At 43.1% G+C, this 25,487-nt stretch overlaps 2 protein-coding genes across 5 annotated transcripts in view; one reads left to right on the forward strand and one right to left on the reverse strand.

The window, feature by feature from the left end:
- The window catches only part of fgfr1op2 (FGFR1 oncogene partner 2), a 63,672-nt gene that overhangs the window by 36,924 nt on the left and 1,261 nt on the right, over nt 1–25,487 (reverse strand). The window contains exons 1-3 of one of the 4 annotated variants that reach the window (XM_059978547.1): nt 24,395–25,470; nt 13,159–13,373; nt 8,236–8,372 (exon numbers count right to left, since the gene is read on the reverse strand). In XM_059978547.1, the coding sequence (XP_059834530.1) occupies nt 8,236–8,370 (135 nt within the window). In that variant the 5' untranslated portion in view covers nt 8,371–8,372; nt 13,159–13,373; nt 24,395–25,470. Of the gene's footprint in view, nt 1–8,235; nt 8,373–13,073; nt 13,374–24,394; nt 25,471–25,487 lie in introns of those variants that run through there. The other 3 variants (XM_059978550.1, XM_059978548.1, XM_059978549.1) reach the window with 3 other exon arrangements.
- slc17a8 (solute carrier family 17 member 8) overlaps nt 22,156–25,487 on the forward strand; it is a 107,618-nt gene continuing 104,286 nt past the window's right edge. Inside the window, exon 1 of the mRNA XM_059978546.1 lies at nt 22,156–23,864. The gene's annotated coding sequence lies outside the window, so the exon portion shown is untranslated. The remainder of the gene's footprint in view (nt 23,865–25,487) is intronic.

Below are 25,487 nucleotides of genomic sequence, written 5' to 3' on the forward strand. Positions count from 1 at the left end.
AAGAGTTCAGTGATGGGCTGACTGAAGTCGAGTGAAGTTAGCCCTCTGGTTAAGGAGCCTGAAGGTTTAGAGGTAATGACTGTTTCTGAATCTGGTGGTGAGAGTCCTGAGGCTCCCATACCTTCTTCCTGATGGTAGCAGTGAGGAAAGAGCATGACTGGGTGGTGGGGGTCTCTAATGGATGCTGCTTTCCTACAACAATACTCTGCATAGATGTGTTCAATTGTGGGAAGGGCTTTACTTGTGATAGACTGGGCTGTATCCACTACTTTTTGTAAGCTTCTCCATACCAGACTGTGATACAACCAGCAAATATACTCTCCACCACACATTTATTGAGGCTTGTTAAAGTTTTAGATGACAACCCAAATCTTTGTAAACTTTTAAGAAAGTAGCGGCACTGCCTTGCCTTCCTCATAATGGCACTTAGATGTTGGGCCCAGGACAGATCCTGTGAAATTATAACACAGAGAAATTTAAAGTTGCTTACCCTTTCCACCTCTGATCCCCTGATGAAGACCGGCTAATGGACTTCTGGTTTCCTCCTGAAGTCAATATTTAGCTCCTTGGTCTTGCTGACATTGAGTGAGAGATTGCGGTGTGGCACCACTCAGCCAGATTTTCAATCTCCTGCCTATATGCTGATTCATCACCACCTTTGATTTGGCTCACGACAGTGGTATTGCTAGCAAACTTAAATACAGCATTCGAGCACTGCTTAGCCACACAGTTATAAGTATAAAGCGAGGAGGAGAGTGGGCCTAAGCACACAGCCTTGTGGTGCACCTGTTCGGATGGAGTTTGTGGAGGAGATGTTGTTGCCAATCTGAACAGACTGGGATCGGCAAGTGAGGAAATCAAGAATCCAGTTGCACACAGAGGTATTAAGCCCTAGGGCTTGAAGCTTATTGATTAGCTTTGAAGGGAGGGTAGTATTGAAAGGTGATGCTGGCAGGGATGTCAGCAGAGCAGCAATGGCATGTGTTTCTGGGAAAAATGAGAAAGATGCAGGACATGTGTACTCCAAAACTAAAGTAATACTCAAATGGCAAAACAGTGCAACCATGGCTGACAAGGGAAGTCAAAGTTAATGTGAAAACAAAAGAGAGGGCTTACAACAGAGCAAAAATTGATGGGAAGATAGAGGATTGGGAAGTTTTTAAAAACCTACAGAGAGCAACTAAAAGAATCATTAGAAGGGAAAAGATGAAATATGAAAGCAAGCTAGCAAGTAATAACATCGTAAAATAGAAATGAGCATAGACATAGGACCACTAGAAAATAAGGCAGGAAAAATAATAACGGGGGACAAGGAAATGACAAATCAACTAAATGAGTATTTTGCATCAGTGTTCACTGTGGAAGACACTAGCAGTGTGCCAGATGTTGTAGTGTGTGAAGGAAGAGTTCTTATTACAAGGGAGAAGGTGCTCAAAAGGCCGAAAGACCTATAAGTACGTAAATCCCCCAGACCAGATGAACTGCAACCTAGGGTTCTGAAAGAGTAGCGTTAAAGATTGTGGCAGCATTAGCAATGATCCTTCAAAAATCACTGGACTCTGGCATGGTGCCAGAGGACTGGAAAATTGCAAATATCACCCTACTCTTTAAGAAAGGAGGAAAGCAGCAAAAGAAAATTATAGACCAGTTAGCCTGACTTTAGTGTTTGGAAAGATGTTAGAGTTAATTGTTAAGGATGAGGTGATGGAGTACTTGGTGACACAGGACAGGATAGGACAAAGTCAGCATGGTTTCCTTCAGGGAAAATCCTGCCTGATGAACCTGTTGAATTCTTTGAGGAGATTACAAGTAGGACAGATAAAGGGGATGCAGTGGATGTTGTATATTTGGTCTTTCAGAAGGCCTTTGACAAGGTGCCATACATCAGGTTGCTTACCAAGTTAAGAGGCCATGGTGCTACAGGAAAGTTACTAACGTGGTTAGAGCATGGTAGGAGGCAGCAAGTGGGAATAAAAGGATCCCTGTCTGGTTGGCTGCCAGTGACTAGTGGTGTTCCACAGGAGTGGGTGTTGGGACCACTTAGTTTTATGCTGTATATAAATGATTTAGATGATGGAATAGATGGCTTTGTTGCCAAGTTTACAGATGATATGAAGATTGGTGGAGGGGCAGCTAGTGTTGAGGAAACAGACACAGAAGGACTCAGATTAGGAAAATGGGCAAGAAAGTGGCAAATGAAATATAAAGTTGGAAAATGCATGTTCACGCACTTTGGTAGTAGAAATAAATGTGCCGACTATTTTCTAAACAGGGAAAAATCCAAAAATCTGAATGCAAAGGGACTTAGGAGTCCTTGTGCAGAACACTAAAGCTTAACTTCAGGTTAAGGTGGTGGTGGGGAGAGCAAATACAATGTTAGCATTCATTTCAAGAGGTCTACAATACAAGAGCAGGGATGTGATGCTGAGGTTTTATAAGGTACTGGTGAGGCCTCACCTCGAATGTTGTGAACAGTTTTGAGCTCCTCATCTTAGAAGAGATGTGCTGGCATTGGAGAGGGTCCAGAGGAGGCTCATAAGGATGATTCCAAGATTGAAAGGGTTATCATACAAGGAACATTTGATGGCTCTGGATCTGTATTCACAGAAATTTAGAAGGATGAAGGGGGAATCTCATTTCGAATGTTGAAAGGCCTAGACAGAACAGATGTAGAAAGGATGCTTCCCATGATTGGAGAGTCTAGGACGAGAGGACACAGCTTCAGGATAAAGGGGCATTGATTCAAAACAGAGATGTGGAGGAATTTCTTTAGCCAGAGGTAATGAATTTGTGGAATTTGTTGCCACGTGCAGCTGTGGAGGCCAGGTCGTTGGGTGCAGAGATTGATAGGTTCTTGATTGGACATGGCATCAAAGGTTACGGGGAGAAGGCTGGGAACTGGAGTTGAGGAGGAGATTTTAAAAAAAGGATCAGCCATGACTGAATGGCACAGCAGACTCGTTGAGCCGAATGGCCTAATTCTGCTCCTATGTCCTATGGATGCTCTTCACTGACTACAGCTCAGCATTCAACACTGTCATCCCTCAGGTTTGGTAAGACTATGAGAGGCAGAGATAGAGTAGACAGTATCTTCTTCCCAGGGTTGAAATGTCTAATACCAGAGGGCACACATTTAAGATGAGAAGGAGGAATTTCAAAGGGGATGCGAGGGGCGTTTATTTTTAAAAACGCAGAAAGAGGTGGGTGCCTGGAACATGCTGCCTGGGGTGGTGGTAGAGGCAGATACATTAGACTTTTAAGAGGTTTAGATAGGCACATGAATGTGAGGAAAATGGAAGGACATGGACATTGTGTAAGCAGAGAGGATTAGTTCACTTGACCATTTGAATACTAATTTATTTGGTTCCGTGCAATAATGTGGGCTGAAGCGCCTGATCTGTACTGCAGTATGTTCTAATTATACTTGGGAAATGGAGGGACTAATGAGAACTTCAAAGCCTCAGACCTCCAATAATTCACTTGTATTTAAGAATATAACCTCTGCAAAGTGAGAAATCCAAATGTGTGGAGCAAACCACAATGGTGTGGAAACAGTAATGTTCAATGAGTTCTGATTCCTGTGACATTTTCAACACTGCAGACCGTGTATTGCAGTATGTGTAGGCATGTCCGAGGGCTGAGAGCCCCAGCGTGGCCTAAAAGCTAGAGATTAGAGAGATTAGTGCCATTTGTCACATGTACATTAAAACACACAGTGTTGCTTGTGTTAAAGATGTGCTGGGGACATTTATAAATAACTTGGATGAAGAAGTGGAGGGATGGGTTAGTAAGTTTGTTGGGGGTGTTGTAGATAATGTGGAGGGCTGTCAGAGGTTACAGATGGATATTGACAGGATGCAAAAAGAGCCAAAAGGTAATGTTGCAGCTATCTAGGACCCTGGTCAGACCCCACTTGGAGTACTGTGCTCAATTCTGGTTGCCTCAACACGGGAAGGACGTGGAAACCATAGGAAGGGTGCAAAGGAGAATTACAAGGATGTTGCCCGGATTGGGGAGCGTGCCTTATGAGAATAGGTTCAGTTAACTCGGCCTTTTCGCCTTGGAGCGACGGAGGATGAGAGGTGACCTGATAGAGGTGTACAAGATTATGAGAGGCATTGATCGTGTGAATAGTCAGAGGCTTTTCCCTAGGGCTGAAATGGCTAGCACAAGAGGGCATAGTTTTAAGGTGCTTAGAAGTAAGTACAGAGGAGATGTCGGGGTAAGTTTTTTTACGCAGAGAATGGTGAGTGCGTGAAATGGACTGACGGCAGTGGAGGTGGAGGCGGAAACGATAACGATAGGGTCTTTTAAGAGACTCTGGATGGATACGTGGAGCTTAGAAAAATAAAGGGCTATAGGTAAGCCTGGGTAGTTCTAAGGTAAGGACATGTTCAGCACAGATTTGTGGGCCGAAGGGCCTGTATTATGCTGTAGGTTTTCTATGACAACCTGCAAGTATCATCATGCTTCTTTTGCCAACGTAGCATGCCCAGAATTTACTAACACTAACCCCTATGCTTTTGGATGTGGGAGTAAACACAGAGTCAAAGGGAGAATAGATAAACGCCGTAGAGAACAACAAGAATTGAACACTGATTGCTGGTGCTGTGAAGTGTTATGCTAACTGCAACACCACAGAGATTCCATGCACTGCCTTCATACCGTGACCACAGAATGTACCACTGAAGTTCCACATTCAAGCCCCATGTAACATGGAAGAAAGGCAACATTAACCCTGACAGTTTTATTACCAGACTTACCACACTCATGGATTTCAAATTCGTGTATCACATGTCCATCGAAATATCCAGTAAAAATGAAACACACCATTTGCATTAACACAACCTAACAATGATCTGGGAACAGCCCACAAGTGTCACCAACATAGCATGCTGACAATGCTCAGCAGAACAACACAAGCAGCAACAATAACAGCACCACAAGCTCCTTTCCTCCCTTCTGCACACACAGACTCTCTTTGGTCTTCATCCTCCAGGCCTTGATCTTCAGTATTGACCAGCGGACTCACGACAGGCTCTCAAACCAGCGGGGATAACTTCACTGGGCCCGTCACTGAACTGTTCCCACGACCTATGGACTCACTTTCAAGGACCCTTCATATCATGTTCTCAATATCTGTTGATTATTTACTTACTTTCTTTTGTTTTACTTTTTATATTTGCAGTTTGTTGTCTTTTGCACATAGGTGGTTTGTCTGTATTGCTTTGTATGGTCTTTCATTGATTCTATTGTTTCTTTGTATTTAACTGTGAATGCCCACAAAAAATGAATCTCAGGCTGTTTATGGTAATGTATATGTACATTGATCATAAACTCAGTTTGAACTCTGAATTTTCTGAACTTGCTGAACATGGAACCCCGAACCCCAGGCCTCGAATGGACCTCTAACCCCTGGAAATCGCTGACCTGGGGAATTACCAGCCCACATGTAAATCCAAACCCAGGACTCGCTATCTGGATCAGGTCCTGATGAATGGACTTGCCCCAAAACGTCTTCATTTCCACAGATGCTTCCTGACTTGCTGCATTCCTCCAGCAATCTGTGTGTGTTTCTTTTTCTTTTGGTTTTTATTACAGAAAATCATTTATTTAAAAATTATAATTAACTGATTATAACAATACGGCAATATAGTATAGAATAATCAGGGATTCAAACAATTTATTGTTTCAAATTAAAATACAATTACTATCATGTTTTGGAGCAGCACAGTGGGGCAGCAGTTAGTCTAACACCATTATAGCGCCAATGACCCAGGTTCAAATCCCGCCACAGTCTGTAATGAGTTTCTACGTTCTCCCCATGACTCAGCTCCTCCCACTTTCCAAAAACATACAGGTTAGTAGGTTAATTGGTCACATGGATGTAATTGGACAGAGTGGACTTATTTGGCTGGAAGGGGCTTTTTAATCGTGTTGTATCTTTAAATAAAATTAAATATTTCTATCTATAACACACTTGAGTCCCAAGGGCCTTTAAGCATAGGAGCAGAAACAGACCATTTGGTCCATCAAACGGAGCTATTATCCCACACAACCCTATTCTCCTGTGTTCTCCCCTGTGACTTTTGACACACTGACTAATCAATAACCTATCAACCTCTGATTTAAATATACCCAATGACTTGGGCTCCACATGTATCTGTAAGCAATGAATTCCATAGATTTATTCCTCTCTGGTTAAAGAAATACATCTTCAATTCTGTTCTGAATGGACATCCCTCTTATTTTTTCCAAGAACTTTCTCACTTTCAATGACTCCTCATTTCATCTTTTTGATATTTATTATTTATTTATTATAATTATTTTCTTTTATTTCTCTTTTTGTTTGAAATGAAAGAGAAAATTGGTAGCTTGGGTTGGCTGCTCGTTTGTAGGGATGTTCGCTGAGCCTGCAGGTTAGGCCATATAGCATTTCATTATCAGTCAAGTGTTGTTTCTGCTGAATGCTCACAGTTCAACTCACTGTTTTGATTGGTTGGCTGTCGTGCTGGCTGCCAGTCTCCACTGGGTCTCGGCCAACCAGATTGCTAAGTGATCTTCTTGGCTTGTATCCCTGTTTATTGGTTACTTGGGTGCCCATAGCTCACCGCTCAGCCCCAATCCCATAGACACCTAGGTTTGTAAATTGTGTCTAGATAAATATACTTGTTAATAGAGCCTTCCGTTGAGAAGCTAGCTTCTAAGAACTCTCCTGATTTATTGTTTTGTGCTTCTGCCAGGTTTTTGTAGTTTTCCAGACAAACTTATGTCCTTCTGGACTGGACTGGTCAAAGAACACTGAGGCTGTCTACAAGAAGGGTCAGAGCTGTCTCTATATCCTGAGGAGACTGAGGTCCTTTAACATCTGCTGGACAATGCTGAGGATGTTCTACAAGGCTGTGGGGGCCAGTGCTATCATGTTTGCTGTTGTGTGCTGGGGCAGCAGGCTGAGGGTAGCAGACACCAACAGAATCAACAAACTCATTCGTAAGGCCAGTGATGTTGTGGAGGTGGAACTGGACTCTCTGACAGTGGTGTCTGAAAAGAGGATGCTGTCCAAGTTGCATGCCATCTTGGACAATGACTCCCATCCACTCCATAATGTACTGGCTAGTCACAAGAGTATGTTCAGCCAGAGACTCATTCCACCGAGATGTAACACTGAGCGTCATAGGAAGTCATTCCTACCTGTGGCCATCAAATTTTACAACTCCTCCCTTGGAGTGTCAGACACCCTGAGCCAATAGGCTGGTCCTGGACTTATTTCCACTTGGCATGATTAACTTATTATTTAATTATTTATGGTTTTATATTGCTATATTTCTTCACTATTCTTGGTTACAGCGGCTGTAACAAAACCCAATTTCCCTCGGGATCAATAAAGTCTGTCTGTCTGTTCTTGTTCTTCACGTACTGAGGCAAGTGTAGAGAATCGTATTCTTGCGGCTAGCTGATGTTCATGTAGTCTCTGTGGATAGTTTTCTCCCTGTCTACCCTACATAGTGTTTGGGCAGACTCTACATCAGATTTGGTACGTTACGCTTGTTCCCTCCATGTGGGCTTTCGGATCTTTGGGTCTCAAGAAGAGCATTCCGATGATTGTACTGGGTTTGTGTGCTGCCGTTCTGTGTGGCTGGAGCAGTCTAGCCATCATTTCTGTTGTATGGTAGGGTTAGCCTTTTGCTGACTGTTCAGTAGGAATTAAAAGGTTGTTTCTCCAGACAAAACATCTTCTGGTGAAGTTTTTTGGAAAGTCATTGGAATACTTTGAAAAGGTAATTTTCTTCTTTCTTCTTGAAGTCCCCACTACTGCAGTCCACTGCACTACCCCACTGCAGGCTGCTTCCACTTGATTGAATAGGCGTTCAGACACAACTTCATTTGTGGCAGTTTCTTTTCATATTTGCACAGTTTGTTGAGCTTTGCACACTGGTTATTTGCCCTGTAGTTGCAGTCTTTCTTTGATTCTATTGTGGTTATTGTATTTATTGAGTATGCCCACAAGAAAATGAACCTTAGGGTTGTATATGGTGATCTATATGTACTTTAATAATAAAATTACTTTGACTCCATTTTGAGGCTGTGCCCACTGGTCCTAGACCACTGGAAACATCCTCTCCACATCCACTGTTTCTAGGCCTTTCAATATTTGTATATTTGTGTTTCTCAGTTCTATTGCAACACAGTTTGGAAGGTGACTTGCACACAGAATAATCAGCAGACCTCACCCACCTGCTTCATGGCTTCCACCCGCTTGTTAAGAGCAGTGGTTTGCTCGATGAGAGCCTCCGCTGCGTTATCATGTTCTTTCAGCCGCTCGACCAGTGCTTTTGCATCAGCCAGAACCTTCTCTATGGTACAACTCATTTCTGCAAAAGAATAGACCATGTTACTTTATACCTGATGATATGACTCAGAAATATCCCAAAAATAGCACTCATCCCACACAAAAGATTACTGTGGCACTTAGCCCGACATTTCTCTGCTGGCTTTTTCGAATAGCTGAACTATTTGTTCCTCTCTTTCCCAATAGTGTATAAATTCCTCCATTACTTTAATACTGGAATAAGTCATAAGAACCAGGCCACTTGGCCCATCTAGTCGATGCCAAACTGTTATTTTGTCTAGTCCCATTGATTCACACCCGAATCATAGCACTTCATACCCTATCCATCCGTACGTCTATCCAAACTGCTCTTAAATATTGAAATCAAACCTCCATCCATCATTTCCTCTGGCAGTTCATTCGACACTCTCAGCATGCTGAGTAAAGAAGCTCCCCCCTCAGGTTCCTCTTACATTTCACCTTTTACCCTTAACCTATGAACTCTAGTTTTAGTCTCAGCCAAGTATAATGGAAAAAGCCAGTTTGCATTTACCCTATCGATACCCCTCTGTACTGTCCTCACTGAGGTGCTGTAACATCAACCAGACAGTCTATTTCTACCTTTAATATCTTTATTTTTTTCCTTTCAGGGTTCTTTTGAAGACCCTGACCTGCAGTTACACTCTGACTTCGGTTCTTTGTGGGAATGGGACCCTTTCTTGGGGTTCCACAACTGGCCGCTATTCGACAAGCCAAGGGTTTGGCCTGAGAATCTCTGGAGACGGGCGGATCCAGGGTCAGTGGCACAGCAGGAGACTCATTTGTCGTTGAGGAGGCTGGAAAATCTTTTGCTGTGGGACTGAAGACCCAAGGTCTTTTTGATCTTCGGACACAGAGCTAAAAAAAAACCGATGATATGGGCTTTAAAGATCGTAAACCAACGGGTTGTTGTATGTCTCTCGCTCACTGTGAAAATGGGGGACACCTCCCCCTCCCTTGCCAGGGAGAGAGAGAAGCTGCAGATTGTCGAATTTGGATGAAATGTGAAGCTTTTGGGGTAACTTTGGTCTGTGTCTTTACTATTGCTTAGCACATATACCGATGCGCATTTATTTTTGTGGTGGGGGGAGGGGGATCATTGCTTGCTGCCGCTTACGTGCAGGAGGGGGGAGCTGGGGGGGGAACTTTGGGGTTCACACGTTTAACTGACGTTCATTCTTTGGGGCATTCTCTGTTTTCGTGGATGGTTGTGAAGAAAAAGCATTTCAAAATGTATATTGTATACATTTTCCTGACATTAAATTGGACCTTTGAACGTTTGAACAGTCAGCCAAACTCCATTCAAAAATGACATGAGTCAGGATATAGCATCCCCTAGCTCCTCGAGTTTACTGCAGTCACTGGCATGACAGAGTGAAATGGATAAACAACAAAATACAGCACAATTCACACAAGTAAATATACACAGATAAATTAATTAAAACTTAGTTAAGTTTCTTGCAGGTAAGTATTATAGGATTCCAATAGGTAAGTACTACAGGCAAGTAGTGTGTGTAGCATCTAGGTTGGTAACTAATAAACTCAAAAATAACATTCTATTTCAGAATAATCTTATTGACACCTTTAGGTTAATTTCCAAACAATATGACACCAATTTACAAGCAATGCTTCTGCTGGGGAAACAGCAGGATGACTTTAGATGCTAATTTATTTAGCTCCTAACATAAACCGTTAGCCTTCTGCCACCAAAGTGCTTTCCTTCTTCCAGATGAGGAGGAAGATGGATAGAGTGGACCATTCACCAAAACGCACATATGTTGTGAAATTTGACTGCCCAGGAAGTGTCCTAATACAGATCTGAGACAGCTCATTTCAACGTAAAAAGCTGAATGTGCTTAATCACATAGAAAAGCATAAATCAACTACCTGAAGGGCAGATAGCCCTCATAATTTTGTATACTTCTATCAAATCTTCCCTCATTCTCCTAAACTTGAGGGAATAAAGTTCAAAGTTCTTTTTTAATCAAACTACATGTATGTCACCATATATTACCTTGACATTCATTTGCTTGCAGGCATTTACAGCAGCACAGAATACAATGGAGACAATGAAAAACTGCACTCAAAGACTGACAGACAACCAGAAGGCAAACTGTGCAGACAGATAGATAAGAATGAGAGTAAGAGTTGTAGAGTCCTTGAAAGGGGGTCCATAAGTTGTGGATCAGTTCATTCAGTTTGATGTTGCGGTGTACACCGAGCTTGCAGACATTTCACCACCAGTCAAGGTGACATCCTCAGTGTCACTGATCTCGGTACACGAAGTCCGAGAAGTGCAACACTTTAACTGGGATGTTGTGGAGGTTCTGGGGTAGGCAAGAGAAATTTTACGTGTGGTTTCTTCTAATTACTCTGTAAACAAACATATTGAAATCTATGAACACCTAACAGCCGAAGAACTGTGAGCCAATAGAATTCTAAGGTCAACTGAAGGGGTAGCCAATTAGGACCAAGGCAAGACAACAGGGTGGCTATAAAAATATGAGCACTCTCACAGAGAAACATCAACAACTGCACATTGACAATGTCGCCTTGACTGGTGATGAAACATCTACAAGCTAACTGCCAAGCTTGGCGAATACCACAACATTAAACGCCTCAACCAGAGCTTCCAATATTCTCCACCATCCTAAATCAGTTCAGAGTTGAGCTGATTGAAGTTCAGAAGCTCGATGATTGTAGGGTAGTTTTCTGAACCTGGTGGTGTGATACCTGAGGCTCCTGTACCACTTCCTCTATTCGACTAAGTGCTATTCAACCTTTCTCTAGAACTGAGGTCTGCAAGTCTTGGCAATATTTGGTCACAGTCCACACCAAGCAATGGGCTCTGCATGCTTCTATTAACAGACTGAGTTTGTCAGTTGGTTTATACTACAATTAGCTGATTGAGAAATGATGGTTGAGCAACTAGACATTTGATAAGTTCCGGAACCACAAGCAGTCAAGATATTAAACACAAAATATGCTGCAGATGCCAGAAACATCACTGAGAATCAACATAGACTGGGTGACCACTTCGTTGAACACCTTCGCCTCATCAGCCACAAAAGGTGGGATATTTCAGTGGCCACCCATTTCAATTTAACTCCCCATCTCCATTCCATGTGTCGATGGGCTCCTCTACTGCTATGATAAGGCCACTCTCAGGTTGGAGGAGTAACTCATATTCAGGATGGTGGTGAATATTGGTAGCTCGGGCTGAGGCTTTTGAAGTTGCGGTGTTCATCGAGCTTGGCAATTAGCTTGCAAATGTTTCATCACCGGTCAAGGTGACACCCTCAGTGCGCAACTGTTTGTATTTCTCTTTGGAAGTACTCATGTTTATATAGGCCCCCGTTCACTTCCTTTGATCCTGATTGGCTATATATTGGTGATGTTTGAATTCTATTGGTTCGTGTTTCTTAGGCTCTTACGGGTTTGTAGATGGCATCTATTTCGATATGTTTGTTTACAGAGTTATCAGGAGAGAACCACACCACTAAAATTTATCATGCTTTCTTTGTGATTGCCTGCACCAGAGCCTCCTTAATGTCCCAGTTAAAAAAGTGTCCTAGGACTTCATGTACTGGATTTAGTGATCCTGGATTCCACATCAAGTATGTTCCTGGATGTACTTGTCGCAAGGACAGATGGTGCATTAGAGACAACCATCTACCAGAAGAGTACGCACACAGACCAGGTACTGAACAATAACAGCAACCACCCAGTTTGCCACTAGAAAAGTGCATTTGCACCTTTTTTCAGAGAGCACAAACACAATGTAGTACTACCAAACTTTGGGTCATGGAAGAGAAGCACTTATTCAAAGTGTTCCATCAGCACCTTACTCAATGTACAAACTTGCACTACACTCAGAATATCTCAGAAATGACAACTCAACTGCTCAAACCCAACTGCATCACAATCGCTCACAAACCAACTGCAACTTCTAGGAAACTTGTCTCAAGAACCAAGGAGCCAGTAAAGACAATGGACAAAAGCAAAGTGGTGTACTTGTGGAGACTTTAACAAGAACTACATTGGCCAGATGAGAAGTAAACTCTCAATTCTATAAACAAACATATTGACCTCGATCCTACTTATGAGCCGATATGGGCAAAATTCCTGACAACGCACAAAGTTAGCCACTCAACCAATCAGCGATGCGATTTCCTCCCCACATCAAAATTGAGTTTCCATAATGACCGATCAGCTGGTTGAAAAGTAAATATAAGCCAGGCATTTGAAGGACACACAATTAACAGAGCACTGACATGTCTCCTCGTATAGTGACCAAAATGTTTGCAAGTAAATTGCCAAGGTTGGGGAACAACTCAATCTAACCACCAATCACCTGAGCTACCCATTTTCAAAACTATTGCCAACAACACTCACATACATTGTGAAAACTGCAGTTTTGCAGCAGCAGTACATAAAAAAAAAGTAAAAGTTAAAGAGATAACGTTCATGGACCATTTCTTGTTTTCAAATCCGTCCATTAAAGAGACCTGAGGGGCAAGTTTTTCCACACAAAGGTAAGTAAAACAGAATCTGGTTTTATCATTGTTATATATCATGAAATTTGTTGTTTTGTGGCAGGAGGACTTAAAAAAAACCTCTTCTAGATACGTATTAAATAATGAATAAGCAGTATAGAAAGTGAGCAAAATAGTGACTTGATGCTGTTTGTCATATCAGCCCGTACCTGAATGTGATTTATGTTAGTCCGTGGAAACTGCATCAATTGCTCAGTGAAGAATTTTGATGCTGTTTGTCATATCAGCCCGTACCTGAATGTGATTTATGTTGGTCCGTGGAAACTGCATCAATTGCTCAGTGAAGAATTTTGGTTTGGATTGGGTGCTGGCCAAGCACTGGACTGATTTAAGGCCTGAAGTTTAAATTGTGACCACAGCGTCTGGTAAGGAGGAGTCTTCAGAGTAACCACGATACAGGCAGAAGGAATCAGGATCAGGTTTAATATCAAGGGCGCATGTTGTCAAATCTAATGTGTTCCAGCAATAAATAAAAACAGAAATGACAGTAAGAATATATATAGCATGCAATACACACACACATACATACATGTATAAATAGTGCAAGGACAGCAAAATAGTGAACAAAATAGCATTGCACTAGTCCCAGTGAGGGATTGACATGGAAGCAGGTGTTTTGACTGCTCGGATTGCTATGTAAAGGAAATCCTCCATCTGCTTCAGAGGAACATTTAATCAAAGACAACAATATTCTATTGGAATTGCAGAACCCTCTTGTATTTAACCATATGCATTGTCACATTAATCACTCTCGGAGTTCCATTTAAGTGGGCTGCGCTTTTCTGTTTACATTAGATCTCAAACCAGCAGCAAGTGGTTCAGAGCCAGAGAGTTCTTTTTTTAATGAAGACTGGCTATACCCCCCAAAGAAGGTATTCTGCACTCAGCTTTGAGGGACTGTGCAAAGCCTACATTTATGGTGTATATGAGGGGGCATTTTTAAAATATATTTATTGAGATATAGCACGAAATAGACCATTCAAGCTACCCAGCAACCCCAATTTAATCCTAGACTAATCATAGGACAATTTACAATGAACAATTAAGCTACCAACCAACATGTCTTTGGACTGTGGGAGAAAATCAGAGCACCCAGAGGAAACCTACGCAGTCACAAGGAGCCTCAGACTCCTTACAGGAAGTGAACCCTGGTCGCCTGTACTGTAAAGCATTGTGCTAACCACTACGCTACCGTGCTGCCCCAAATTTTAAGTTGACTAGAGGAAACTATGGGGTGGGGGGGGGGGGGTAATGTCAGAGTTAGTTTTATTTTTACACAGTGGTGTAAAAAACACAGAGCCGGTGCGGTGGTAAAGGCAGATACATTAGGAACAATGCTCTTAGACACATGGATGATTAAAAAATGGAGGGTTATGTTGAAGGGAAGAGTGAGATTGAATTTGGAGTACGTTAAACGGTTGTCTGAAAGGCCTGTGCTGTACTATTCTATTAAGGTCTAGCTAGGCTGTTAAGTTAGCTACAGCTCTGTTAAGCTATGCACAGCTCACAGAGGGGAAGGCTGGTAGATTTATATCCCTCGAGGAGATTAGAGACAGATGGGTTTTGTGCTTTGCTGGCTTACACAACAGCTCAGGCCCAAAGACACTGAACCAACTTAGCACTGATTCTACACAGACCGCTAAACTCACAGTTTCACAAAGCTTTTGTGCAAACATTTCTCTTGCTCATTGTGCATTAACCTTGTATCCACAGTGCAGTATTCTAGACTTCTTTAATTCCACACTCTGGACACCCACCTCTTCTCAAACAAGAAAAAATCTGCAGGTGCTAGAAATCCATGCAACACACACAAAATGCTGGAGGAACTCAGCAGGCCAGGCCTCACCTACCTATCACCTTCCCCAGTGCCCCTCCTCCTCATTCTCCCATGGTCCACTCTATCAGGTTCCTTCCTCTCCAACCCTTAAACATTTTCACCCCTCCCCCACATACCTGGCTTCACCTATCTGCCCCTCAGTTTTCTTTTCTCTAGTCCTGCCGAAGGGTCTTGACCCAAAACGCTGACTGTGCTTTTTTCCATAGATGCTTCCTGGCCTGCTGAGTTCCTCAGCATTTTGTGTGTCGCTCAGATTTTGAGCATCTGCAGATTTTCTTTTAATTGTCATCAGTCATCTTCCAGCTTGTCCTTCCCCTCCCCTCACCTTCTTATTCTGGCATTTACCTCCTTGCTTTCCAGTCCTGAAGAAGGGGTGCCCAAAATGTCGACTATTTATTCATTTTCATAGATGCTGCCTGACCTGCTAAGTTCTTCCACCATTTTGTGTGTTGCTTTGAAACTATTTAGTAGCAGCCGGAAGAGGATAGGTCAGCAATTGTTCAGAGTCTCATTTAGACCGAAAGTTGGCTAAGATTAAACCACAGCTAGTTACCAATGATAAAGAAAAGTAAACACGAGAAAATCTGCAGATCACAAATAAGAGAAAATCTGCAGATTCTAGACATCCAAGCAACACACACAAAATGCTGGAGGAACTCAGCAGGCCAGGCAGCATCCATAGAGGACAGTCGATGCCTCGGGCCAAGATCCTACATCAGGACTCAAGAAAGAAAAGGAGTCAGAGTGAGAAGATGGGGGGAGGGGAGAAACACAAGGTGGTAGTAAAACTGGGGCTGCAAGTAAAGAGCTGGTAAGTTAATGAAAGAGATACAGAGCTGGAGAAGGGGGATTGTAAAAGGAAAGGACAGAAGGGCATGGAAGAAAGAAAACCAGGAGGAGCACCAGAGGGAGGTAATGGGCGGGTAAGGTGAGAGAGGGAAATGGGAGTGGGGAATGGTGTGGGGGAGGGGGGACATTACCCGAAGTTCAAGAAATTATGTTCATGCCATCAGGTTGGAGGCTATCCAGACAGAATATAAGGTGTTGCTCCTCCAAGCTGGTGTGTGTCATCACAACAGTACAGGAGGCCATGGACAGACATGTTGGAATGGTAATGGGAAGCTGAATTAAAATGGGTGGCCACTGGGAGTTTCTGCTTTTTCTGGTTGACAGAGCGTAGATGCTCGGTGAAGCTGCCTCTCAATCTACTTTGGGTTTGACCAACACACAGGAGGAGCACAACAGACTCACAGGTGAAGTGTCGCCTCACCTGGAAGGACTGTTTGGGGCCCTGAATGTTAGTGAGGGAGGAGGTGTAGCACTTGTTCTACTTGCAAGGACAAATGTCAGGAGGGAGAGCAGCTGGTGACAAAATATCATACCCACAACACACTAACCCTAACCTATACGTTTTTGCAATATGGATGGAAACCAGAGCACCCGGAAGAAACCCACAGTCATGGAGAGAACGAACAAATACCTTACAGATGGCGATGGGAATTGAATCCCAAATCAGTGATTGCATGCATCATCAAGCAATTGTGCTAACTTCTTGGATGGTGCAGCAGACTCAAAGGACTGATTAGTCGTCTTCTGCTTTTGAACTTGTGTTACTACTCAGTCTTGATCAATGGCACATGCAGTGAGAAGTCGGCTTAATCATCTTAAACTTGCCCATCGTCCAATGTTGGCAACCAGACACTAGCTAACAAAATCCAGCATGTGGACAGCGTAGTAAACACACAAAATGCTTGAGGAACTCAGCAGGTCATGTAGCGTATATGGAGGAGAATGGGCAATCAATAATTAGGGCACAGATCCTTCATTGGGACTGGAAGTACAGAGGAGAGTTAGTTGGAATGACAAAGTGGGTGGAAGGGGTAGAAACAATGGAATAGTGGGTGATAGACAAGTGATCAAGGGGCAAGGGGGTTGAATGGGTTTGAAATGAGAAGCTGAGAGGTAATAAGTGGAAGTGACATAGGCCTGAAGGAGGAGGAATCTGATAAAAGAGGGCAATGGACCGTAGGATAGAAAGAGGGAGATGGGGAAGGAAACTTGTGAAGAAGTGTATGAGTGATGGGCAAATCAAGAGGGTTGGGGAAAAGTTACCAGTGGTTAAAGAAATTGATATTCATACCAACAAGGCAAATTATGAAGGGTTACTCCTCCTACCTGCATTTAGCTTCCCTCAATGTGGGAATGGGAAGTGGACTTAAATGGGAGATCCTGGCTGGTTCAGTGAGCAGAGAGGTGGTGTTCAATGAGGAACTGGATCTCACTAATGTAGATGCAATAAATGACTCATGGCAAGAAACGGCCGACATGGAAGGACAGTTTAGTGCCTTGGATAGTGGTGAGAAAGGAGGTGTAGTGGCAGGCAGTAACACTTCAGGCATAGTGCCTGGAGGAAGCATTTATCCGTGTATCCTTCCAAGCCATGCTCTCCTCTTGCTGTCCACATGAAGACACCTCGGTGGTGGCAGGGTATTCATGAGTCTCACAGCCCGAGGTAAGAAGCTGTTATCCAGTCTGACAGTCCTAGTATTGATGTTCCTGTACCTCCTTCTTGATGATAAGGAGTCAAAGATGTTGTGGAACGGGTTCTGGGGATCCTTGACAATGCTTTGGCCCTTCATCTGCAACATTCCCAGTAAATGTCACAAAAAGGTGGGAGGCAGACCTTGATGATCCTCTCCGCAGTGTTTACTGTCCTCTGTAAGGTCTTGGATCCGATGCCTTGCAACTTCTATACCAAACAATGATGCAGCTAGACATGACACTCTCAATGGTGCTCCTGTAGACAGTTGTTAGAATGGGGGCAAGAAGCCTTGCACGTCTCAATCTCCTCATAGTGTAGTTGATCTTGTATCCCTATGTTTAGTGTAACTGGTTTGAATCAACTGGTTATTGAATATAACCAAATATATAACCAACATTTGATTTAGATTGTGGACAGCATCAAATGATCATCTCTTTGTTGCAGCAACAGAATTTTGTAAAGGAAACGGAAGTATAAATATTAACAAAATAACACAAATTGTTCCACATGGAAATGGCTTGAAGATGAGATTCAAAGTGTCTTAAAGAACATGTATAGACTGTACAATACACAATAAGGAATCTTGCCAAGAATTCTTGGCAGAATCTTTCAAATTTACAACCTCTACCACCAGGCTACCACCTGTTACTTCCCCAGTGTTAAATTTAATGGCCAATTGTTTTGAACTAATTACATGTTCATTCCTTAAGGTACTGTCTGGATGCCAATGTTGAACAGTGGGCAAAGTTAAGATCATTTGCTCCTCCCTTCCACTGCTCTCAAAATACATCACCACCACTTATTATTTTTGTTTAGAGATACAGCACGGTAAGCAGCTTAGCGACTCCATGCCGTCCATATACACAAGTGACCCATTAATCTATTAATCCTTATGTCTTTGGAAAATGGGAGGAAACCAGAACACCGGAAGACCATAGGATATAGGTGCAGAGTTAGGCCATTTGGCCCACTGAGTCTGTTCTGCTGTATGATCATAGCCGATTTATTTTTCCTCTCAACTCCATTCTCCTGACTTCTCTTTCCATAACTTTTGATACCCTGACTAATCAAAAACCTACCAACCTCTGCTTTAAATATACCCAATGACTTGGTCTCCACAGCCATCTGTAGCAATGAGTTCCAGATTCACCATCCTCCAGCTAGAGAAATTTCTCATCTCTGTTCTTTTAAACTGAGGCTACAACCTTGGTCCTAGACTCCCTCACTATAAAAACATCCTCTCCACATCTACTCCACCTAGGCTTTTAAATATTTGATAGGTTACAGTGAGATCCCCTCAGCGCCCTGCATCACCAGCACCCTGCCATTAAGGACAAATATATAAACACAGAAAAGTGCTAGTAACACCAGGAATGGTCACACCCACCCTGCTCATAGACTGTTTGTCCCATTCCCAACAGGCAGCAGGCTACGTAGCATCCACGCCAGAATGAAAAAGTTACTTCACCCAAGCAGCAAGACTGATCAACACCTCCACTCACTAACTCAGCCCACAAACACCACTACTTTTTCATTTCCAGTCAGTCACCCTACGTACTGACACTCTTGTGCCTAGTATCACTTTATGGACATAAAAGCCATCTTATATTTATTGTATTATTTAATTGTGTTTTTATCTTATTACATTTTTTGTGCTACATCAGATCCGGAAAAAGAATTATTTTGTTCTCCTTTACACATGTGTACTGGTAGTGACATTAAACAACCTTCTATTTTAATATTGTAACATTTCACTCTGGTGCCCAATTACTTGATTTTAGCTCTCTCACTCAGACAATATGCCACCGTCACAGTACGTAACAGCGGCAGAGCACTACTGCACAGAAACAGGCACTTCAGCCCATCTAGTCTATGCCAGTCTCATCGACCAGCACCTGGACCATAGTCCTCCATATATTTCCCATCCACGTACTTATCCAAATTTCTCTTAAATGCTGCAATCAAACCCAAACACAGCATTTAGATACTAAATTGTCTAAAAATGTTTTACTAGTAGGTAATCACACCAATTTTAGCAGTTTTGATTAAGAAATGATGTGCTGGCATTGGCAGGAGTCCAGAGGAGGTTCATGAGAATAGAAGGGTTAACATACGAGTTTTAGATGACTCTGGACCAATACTCACTCCAGTTTACGAGAATGGGGGGAGGGAGGAGGGAATCGCATTGAAACCTATTGAATATTGAAAGGCCTAGATAGAATGGATGTAGAGCGGATGTTTCCTATGGTGGAGGAATCTAGAACCAGAGAGCACAGCCTCAGAACAGAGATGAGAAGGAACTTCTTCCGCCAGAGGGTCACTGGGTATATTTAAAGCAGAGGGTGACAGGTTCTTAATTAATCAGGATGTCAAAGGTTATGGGCAAAAAGCAGGAGAATGGGGCTGAGAGGAATAATAAATCAGCCATGATGGAATCACCAGACTAGATGGCCGAATGCCTAATTCTGCTCCCGTGTCTCATGGTCAGATTTGATGAAAAGCCTCCAAAGCCCTCTCAGACCAGACAACCAAAAACTTTATGAAGAAGATTGAGTAGTGAAGTACATGGACTAGTGCAAAGAAGGAATTTACAATCTCTGAAGATGTCTCCTGGGCCCAACATATTGAAGCAGGCATCCAAGCAGCTATATTTCATTGGGAGCTTGAGGAGATTCTGTATGTCACCAATGATTCGATCAAATTTCTACAGATGTACCATCGGGAGCACTGTAATTTATAGCAATTTCTTTATGTGCACTGGACTGTACTGCTGTCACAAAACAACAAATTTCATGACATATATCAGTGACAATAAACCTGACTCTGATTCACCCCAGCCCCTAGAAATGTTTATGAGTCAGGAGGTGATCTCCTGTAGCAATTATCACAGGATAATAAACAATGCGGATGCAATTCTGTGCTCATTTTAAACCCATGCACTCTTCTTCTATTTTTAAATGTTACACCAATGACAAGTAGAACAAGGAGTTTACCAATGTAATTGTGGAGAAGGTGGCTCCAACAGAGTACACACATTCAGCCGTTCAGTTTTGTGGAGTCAAAAAGACCATAGATGATAAGACTATAATATATAGGAACAGAGTCCATTTGGCCCATCGAGTCTGCTCCATCATGGCTGATCCATTTTCCCTCTCAGACTCGGTCTCCTGTCTTTACCCCATATCCCTTCATGCTCTAACCAAGAATCTAACAACCTTTGGCTTAAATACACTCAAAAGACTTGGCTCCACCACCATTCGTGGTAACATATTCCAGATTCACCAATCTCTGGCTGAAGAAATTACTCATCTCCATTCTAAAAGGATGCCCCTCTATTCTAAGACCATATCCTCTGGACCTAGACTCTCATGCCGTAGGAAATCCTCTCCACATCCACTCTATTGAGGCCTTTCAAACACTCAATATCCCACCCCCTCTTCTGTTTCCCAATCTGACTTTTCACCTGTACTCACCTACCCATCATTTCATCTGGATTCCCTCCTCCTTCCCTTTCTCATAGTCCAGGCTGGAAAAAGTATGCAAACCCTTGTATTTAATAACTCCTTTAGCACCAGACTTATCCTGTAACTGCTGATCAGGCTTACCAACAATGAGAAGGAATTTTTAGACCATTCCTCCATACAAGACTGCTTCAGTTGATAAATATATCTGGGATACCTTGCATGAACAGCCCTCTTCAGGTCATGCCACAGCATCTCAATTGGAATAAAGTCTGGAACTCCGAGCTGGCCATTCCATAAAACGAATTTTCTTCTTTTTAAACCATTCTGCTGTTGATTTATTCTTGTGCTTCAGATCATTGTAATCCAACTTCTTCTAAGCTTCAGATGATGGACCACTACCCTGACATTGTCCTGTAAAATTTCTTGACACAATTTTGAATTCATTGTTCCCTCAATGATTGCAAGCTGTCCAGGCCCTGAGACAACAAAGCAGCCCCAAGTCATGATGCTCCTTCCACCACTCTTCACAGATGGGATGAGGATTTGGTGTTGGCACCCTTTTTCCTCCAAACATAGCGGTGTGCATTTCTGCCAAAAAGTTCAACTTCTGTCTCATCTGTCCATGGAACATTGTCCCAGAAGTGTTGAGAATATTCAGCTGGTCTTTTGCCAAACTTGAGATGAGCAACACTTTTTTTGGAGAGCAGTGGTTTCCTGTCTAGTGTTTTACTGATAGTGGACACATGAACAGAGACTTGAGTAAGTTCTAGAGATTTCTGCAGGTCTTTCGCTGTTACCCTTGTGTTTTTATTCACCTCCTTCAGCATTGCACGTTTTGCTCTTGGTATGATCTTTGCAGGATGTCAACTCCTAGGGACAGTAGCAACAGTACTGAATTTCCTCCATTTGTAGACAATTTCTCTTATGTGGACTGATGAAGACTCAGGTCATTAGAAATGTTTTTGCAGTCTTTTCCAGCTTCATGTATCTCTGGAATCCTTCTAAGGTCCTCTAAAAGTAGTTTTGATTGAGGCATGGCACACATAAACAGATCTTTCTTGAGAACAGCAGGCTCTGCCAGTAACCTAACTTCTGTGTGTGTTTTTTAAATAGGGCAGGGTACCTCTACAACCCACACATCCAATCTCATCTCATTGACTGGAACACCTGACTCCAAATAGCTTTTGTAGAAGGTATTACTCCAAAAGTTCACATACTTCTTTGAACCCAGACTGTGATGTAATATTGATGAGAAGTACAATTGTTTGTGTACTATTAGTTCAGGCAAATTGTACTTGTCTATAATTGTGACTTAGATGAAGATCATACCACATGTTAGGAGTAATTAATGCAGAATACAGTGGATTCCAGTTAATCAGGAAGCCACTTATTTGGGGAAACTCTTAAAGAACAAAGGTAATTGAGAAAATAGATGCAATCTCCTTTGTTTATTTGGGGCACTATGCCACTGAATTGTGACAGCAGGCTGTCGCCAAACAGGTTCTAACTAGTGTCAGTTGCCTATGTTGTGTTCAAAATACAGTGATTCTTGTCACAAATAGCTGGCGAGAAATAAGCAGTAAGACAATGCAGAACTGTTTTGCTCATTGTGGTTTCAAGAATTCAGGCTTGGAGATGCCAAAAAGAGCCAGGAATGGGAAAGAGTTGAGAGGGGTAAAGGGTTGGGCAATGTCAAAGAAAGGAGGTTTGCTGAGGTGGTGGCATAAAGGAGCGAGATAGATCAGCTGGTTGAGTGGTGTCACAGCAAAACCTTTACACTCAAAGTCAGTAAGACCAAAGAACTGATTGTAGACTTCAAAGGAAGTCTAGGAACACACACCAGTCTCATCGAGGGATCAGCAGTGGAAAGGGTGAGCAGTTTCAAGTTCCTGGGTGTCAACATATCAATGCAAAGAAGGCATGACAGCGGCTGTATTTCTTTAGGACTTGGAGGAGCATGGTCACCAAAGACACTTGCAAATTTCTGCAGATGTACCATGGAGAGCATTCTAACTGGTTGCCAGATCACCACATCTAGTATGGAGGGGGCCACTGCACAGGATCGAAAAGTTGCATACCAGCCAGCTCCCATCATGGCCACTAACATGCACACCATTGAAGACAGCTTCAAAAGGCGACGTCTCTGAAAGGCGGCAGCTGTCATTCCGGACCCCCGTCACCCAGGGCATGCCCTCTTCTCATTGCTGCCATCAAAGAGGGACAAGAGCCTGAAGACACACACTCAACATTTCAGGAACAGCTTCTTCCCCTCCATTAGATTTCTGAACGGACAATGAACCCACCAATTTTTTGTTCTCTTTTTGCACTATTTATTTAACTTAATTTTCTAGATATATTAGTTATTATAGTTGCAAATTACAGTTTTTAAAATTATGTATTGCACTGTACTGCTGCTGCAAAGCAACACATTACATGACAAATGCCAGTGATATTAAACCTGTTTCTGAGGTCAGTAGAGTGGAGGACATTTCAGAGAAATAGTTTGATGGGGTGATTGGTAAGGGAAATGCAGTGGGGGAGACAGGAAGTTGAAAGTGATAGGGGATTTTGGGGGAAAATTGGTTTAGTTGGGGGCAGGTGCTGGAGGGACGGGGAAGGGGTGTGGTGAGATGCCAAGAGGAGAGAATGGGGGGAAAATGGTGTTGGAGGGAAGATGGGGGTCGTCAGGGATGGGGACTCCGGACCTTGCACCAATCCCTCTCTCACTACCATGGAGAGCAACAACCCTCCCACTACCCCCAAGAAATATTGTTCGACATGAACCTGTCCCCACACGGGTGCTTTGCGTCAATATTCCCTCTAACATTTTCTTACAGATGCACAGACCAACCACTGCTCTGAGCACAAAATTCTTACGTAGCCTGGCATGGTAGCACAGTACTAGCAACCGCGGTTCAACTCCTACTGCTGCCGGTAAGGAATTTGTACATTCTCCCTGTGACTGCGTGGGTTTCCTCCCACAGTCCAAAGGTGTACTAGTTGGTAGGTTAATTGGTCACTGGAAATTGTTCCATGATTAGGCTCGGGTTAAACTGGGCGGCAAGGCTCGAGGGGCTGGAAGGGCCTACACTCTGAGGTATGTCAATAAACTTTTAAAAAACAGCGTAGCAGTTTAAATTAACATATTATAAGACAATTTCAGCTGTGCGACAACAAAGGCTATGTGCGCAGGAGCAATTCAGTTATAGTGCGGCTGCGCACCTGCACGTCTTAGAGGGAACAGTGCTTTGTGTGACAAACTTTCAGCATCTCCTCTCCCATCCAGTCCCTTCTCCCCGTGCTCGCCTCCCTATTCTCTCTTCTGTCTCCGATCTCTCCTTGCTCCACTCCCCTCGACCCCCAGTTCCTTTCCTCTACTCTCTCCCCTCGATCCCCAGTTCCTTTCCTCTACTCTCTCCCCTCGACCCCCAGCTCCTTTCCTCTACTTTCTCCCCTCAACTCTGGTCCCTTTGCTTCCCCTCCCTCCCCCAGCGCCCCGGTTCCATTCCTCCTCCCTCACCCCCAACTCCCAGTTCCTTTCCTCCCCTCCCTCACACAACCCCACTTCCATTCCTCCCTTCTCTCTCCCCCCCCCCACAACCCCCCCAGTTCCTTTCCTCCACTCACCACTGATTCAAACATAAGAAATAGGAGCAGGAGTAGGCCATCCGGCCCATCGGCTGATCTGTCCGTAAACTCAGCTCCATCCACCTGCCTTTTCTCTATGTAAAAATCTATCTAACTGTATCTTAAATATATCTAGTGAAGAAGCCTCAACTGCTTCCCTGGGCAGAGAATTCCACAGATTCACCACTCTCTGGAAAAACAGTTTCTCCTCATCTCCGCCCTGAATCTTCTCCCCTGAATCTTGAGGCAATGACCCCTAGTTCTAGTCTCACCTACCAATGGAAACAACTTTCCTACTTCTATCTTATCTATCCCTTTCAAAATTTTGTATGTTTCTAAAAGATCCCCTCTCATTCTGCTGAATTCCAGAAAGTACAGTCCCAGGCAACTCAATCGTTCCTAATAGGTTAACCCTTTCATCTCTGGAATCAACCTGGTGAACCTTCTCTGCACTGCCCCCAAGGCCAGTATATCCTTCCTTAAGTATGGAGATCAGAACTGCACGCAGTACTCCAGGTGCAGCCCCACCAGTACCCTGTATAGTTGCAGCATGACCTCCCTGCTCTTGAATTCAATCCCTCTAGCAATGAAGGCCAACGTTCAGTTTGCCTTCTTAATAACTTGTACCTACAAGTCAACTTTTTGCGATTCATGCACAAGCAGTCCTATGTCCCTCTGCACAACAGCATGCTGCAATCTTTCACCATTTAAATAATAATCTGCTCTTCTCTTATTCCTTCCAAAATGGATGACCTCACATTTACCAATGTTGTATTCCATCTGCCAGACCATGGCCCACTCACTTAACCTATCTGTATCCCTCTGCAGACACTCCACATCCTCTGTAAAATTTCCTTTTTTACTCAGTTTAGTGACATCAGCAAATTTTGCTACACTACATTCAGTCGTCTCTTCCAATGTAAACAGTAAACAGCTGCTAGCCCAGCACCGACCCTGCAGCACCCCACTCACCACTGACTGCCAACCGGAGAAACACCCATTTATACCAACTCTCTGCCTTCTATTGGTTAACCAATCCACTATCCATGTCAATACACTTCCTCCGACTCTATGCATCCATATCTTATTTATA

This window comes from Hypanus sabinus, chromosome 8 (genome assembly GCF_030144855.1).
Source record: "Hypanus sabinus isolate sHypSab1 chromosome 8, sHypSab1.hap1, whole genome shotgun sequence".
Lineage (NCBI taxonomy): Eukaryota > Metazoa > Chordata > Chondrichthyes > Myliobatiformes > Dasyatidae > Hypanus > Hypanus sabinus.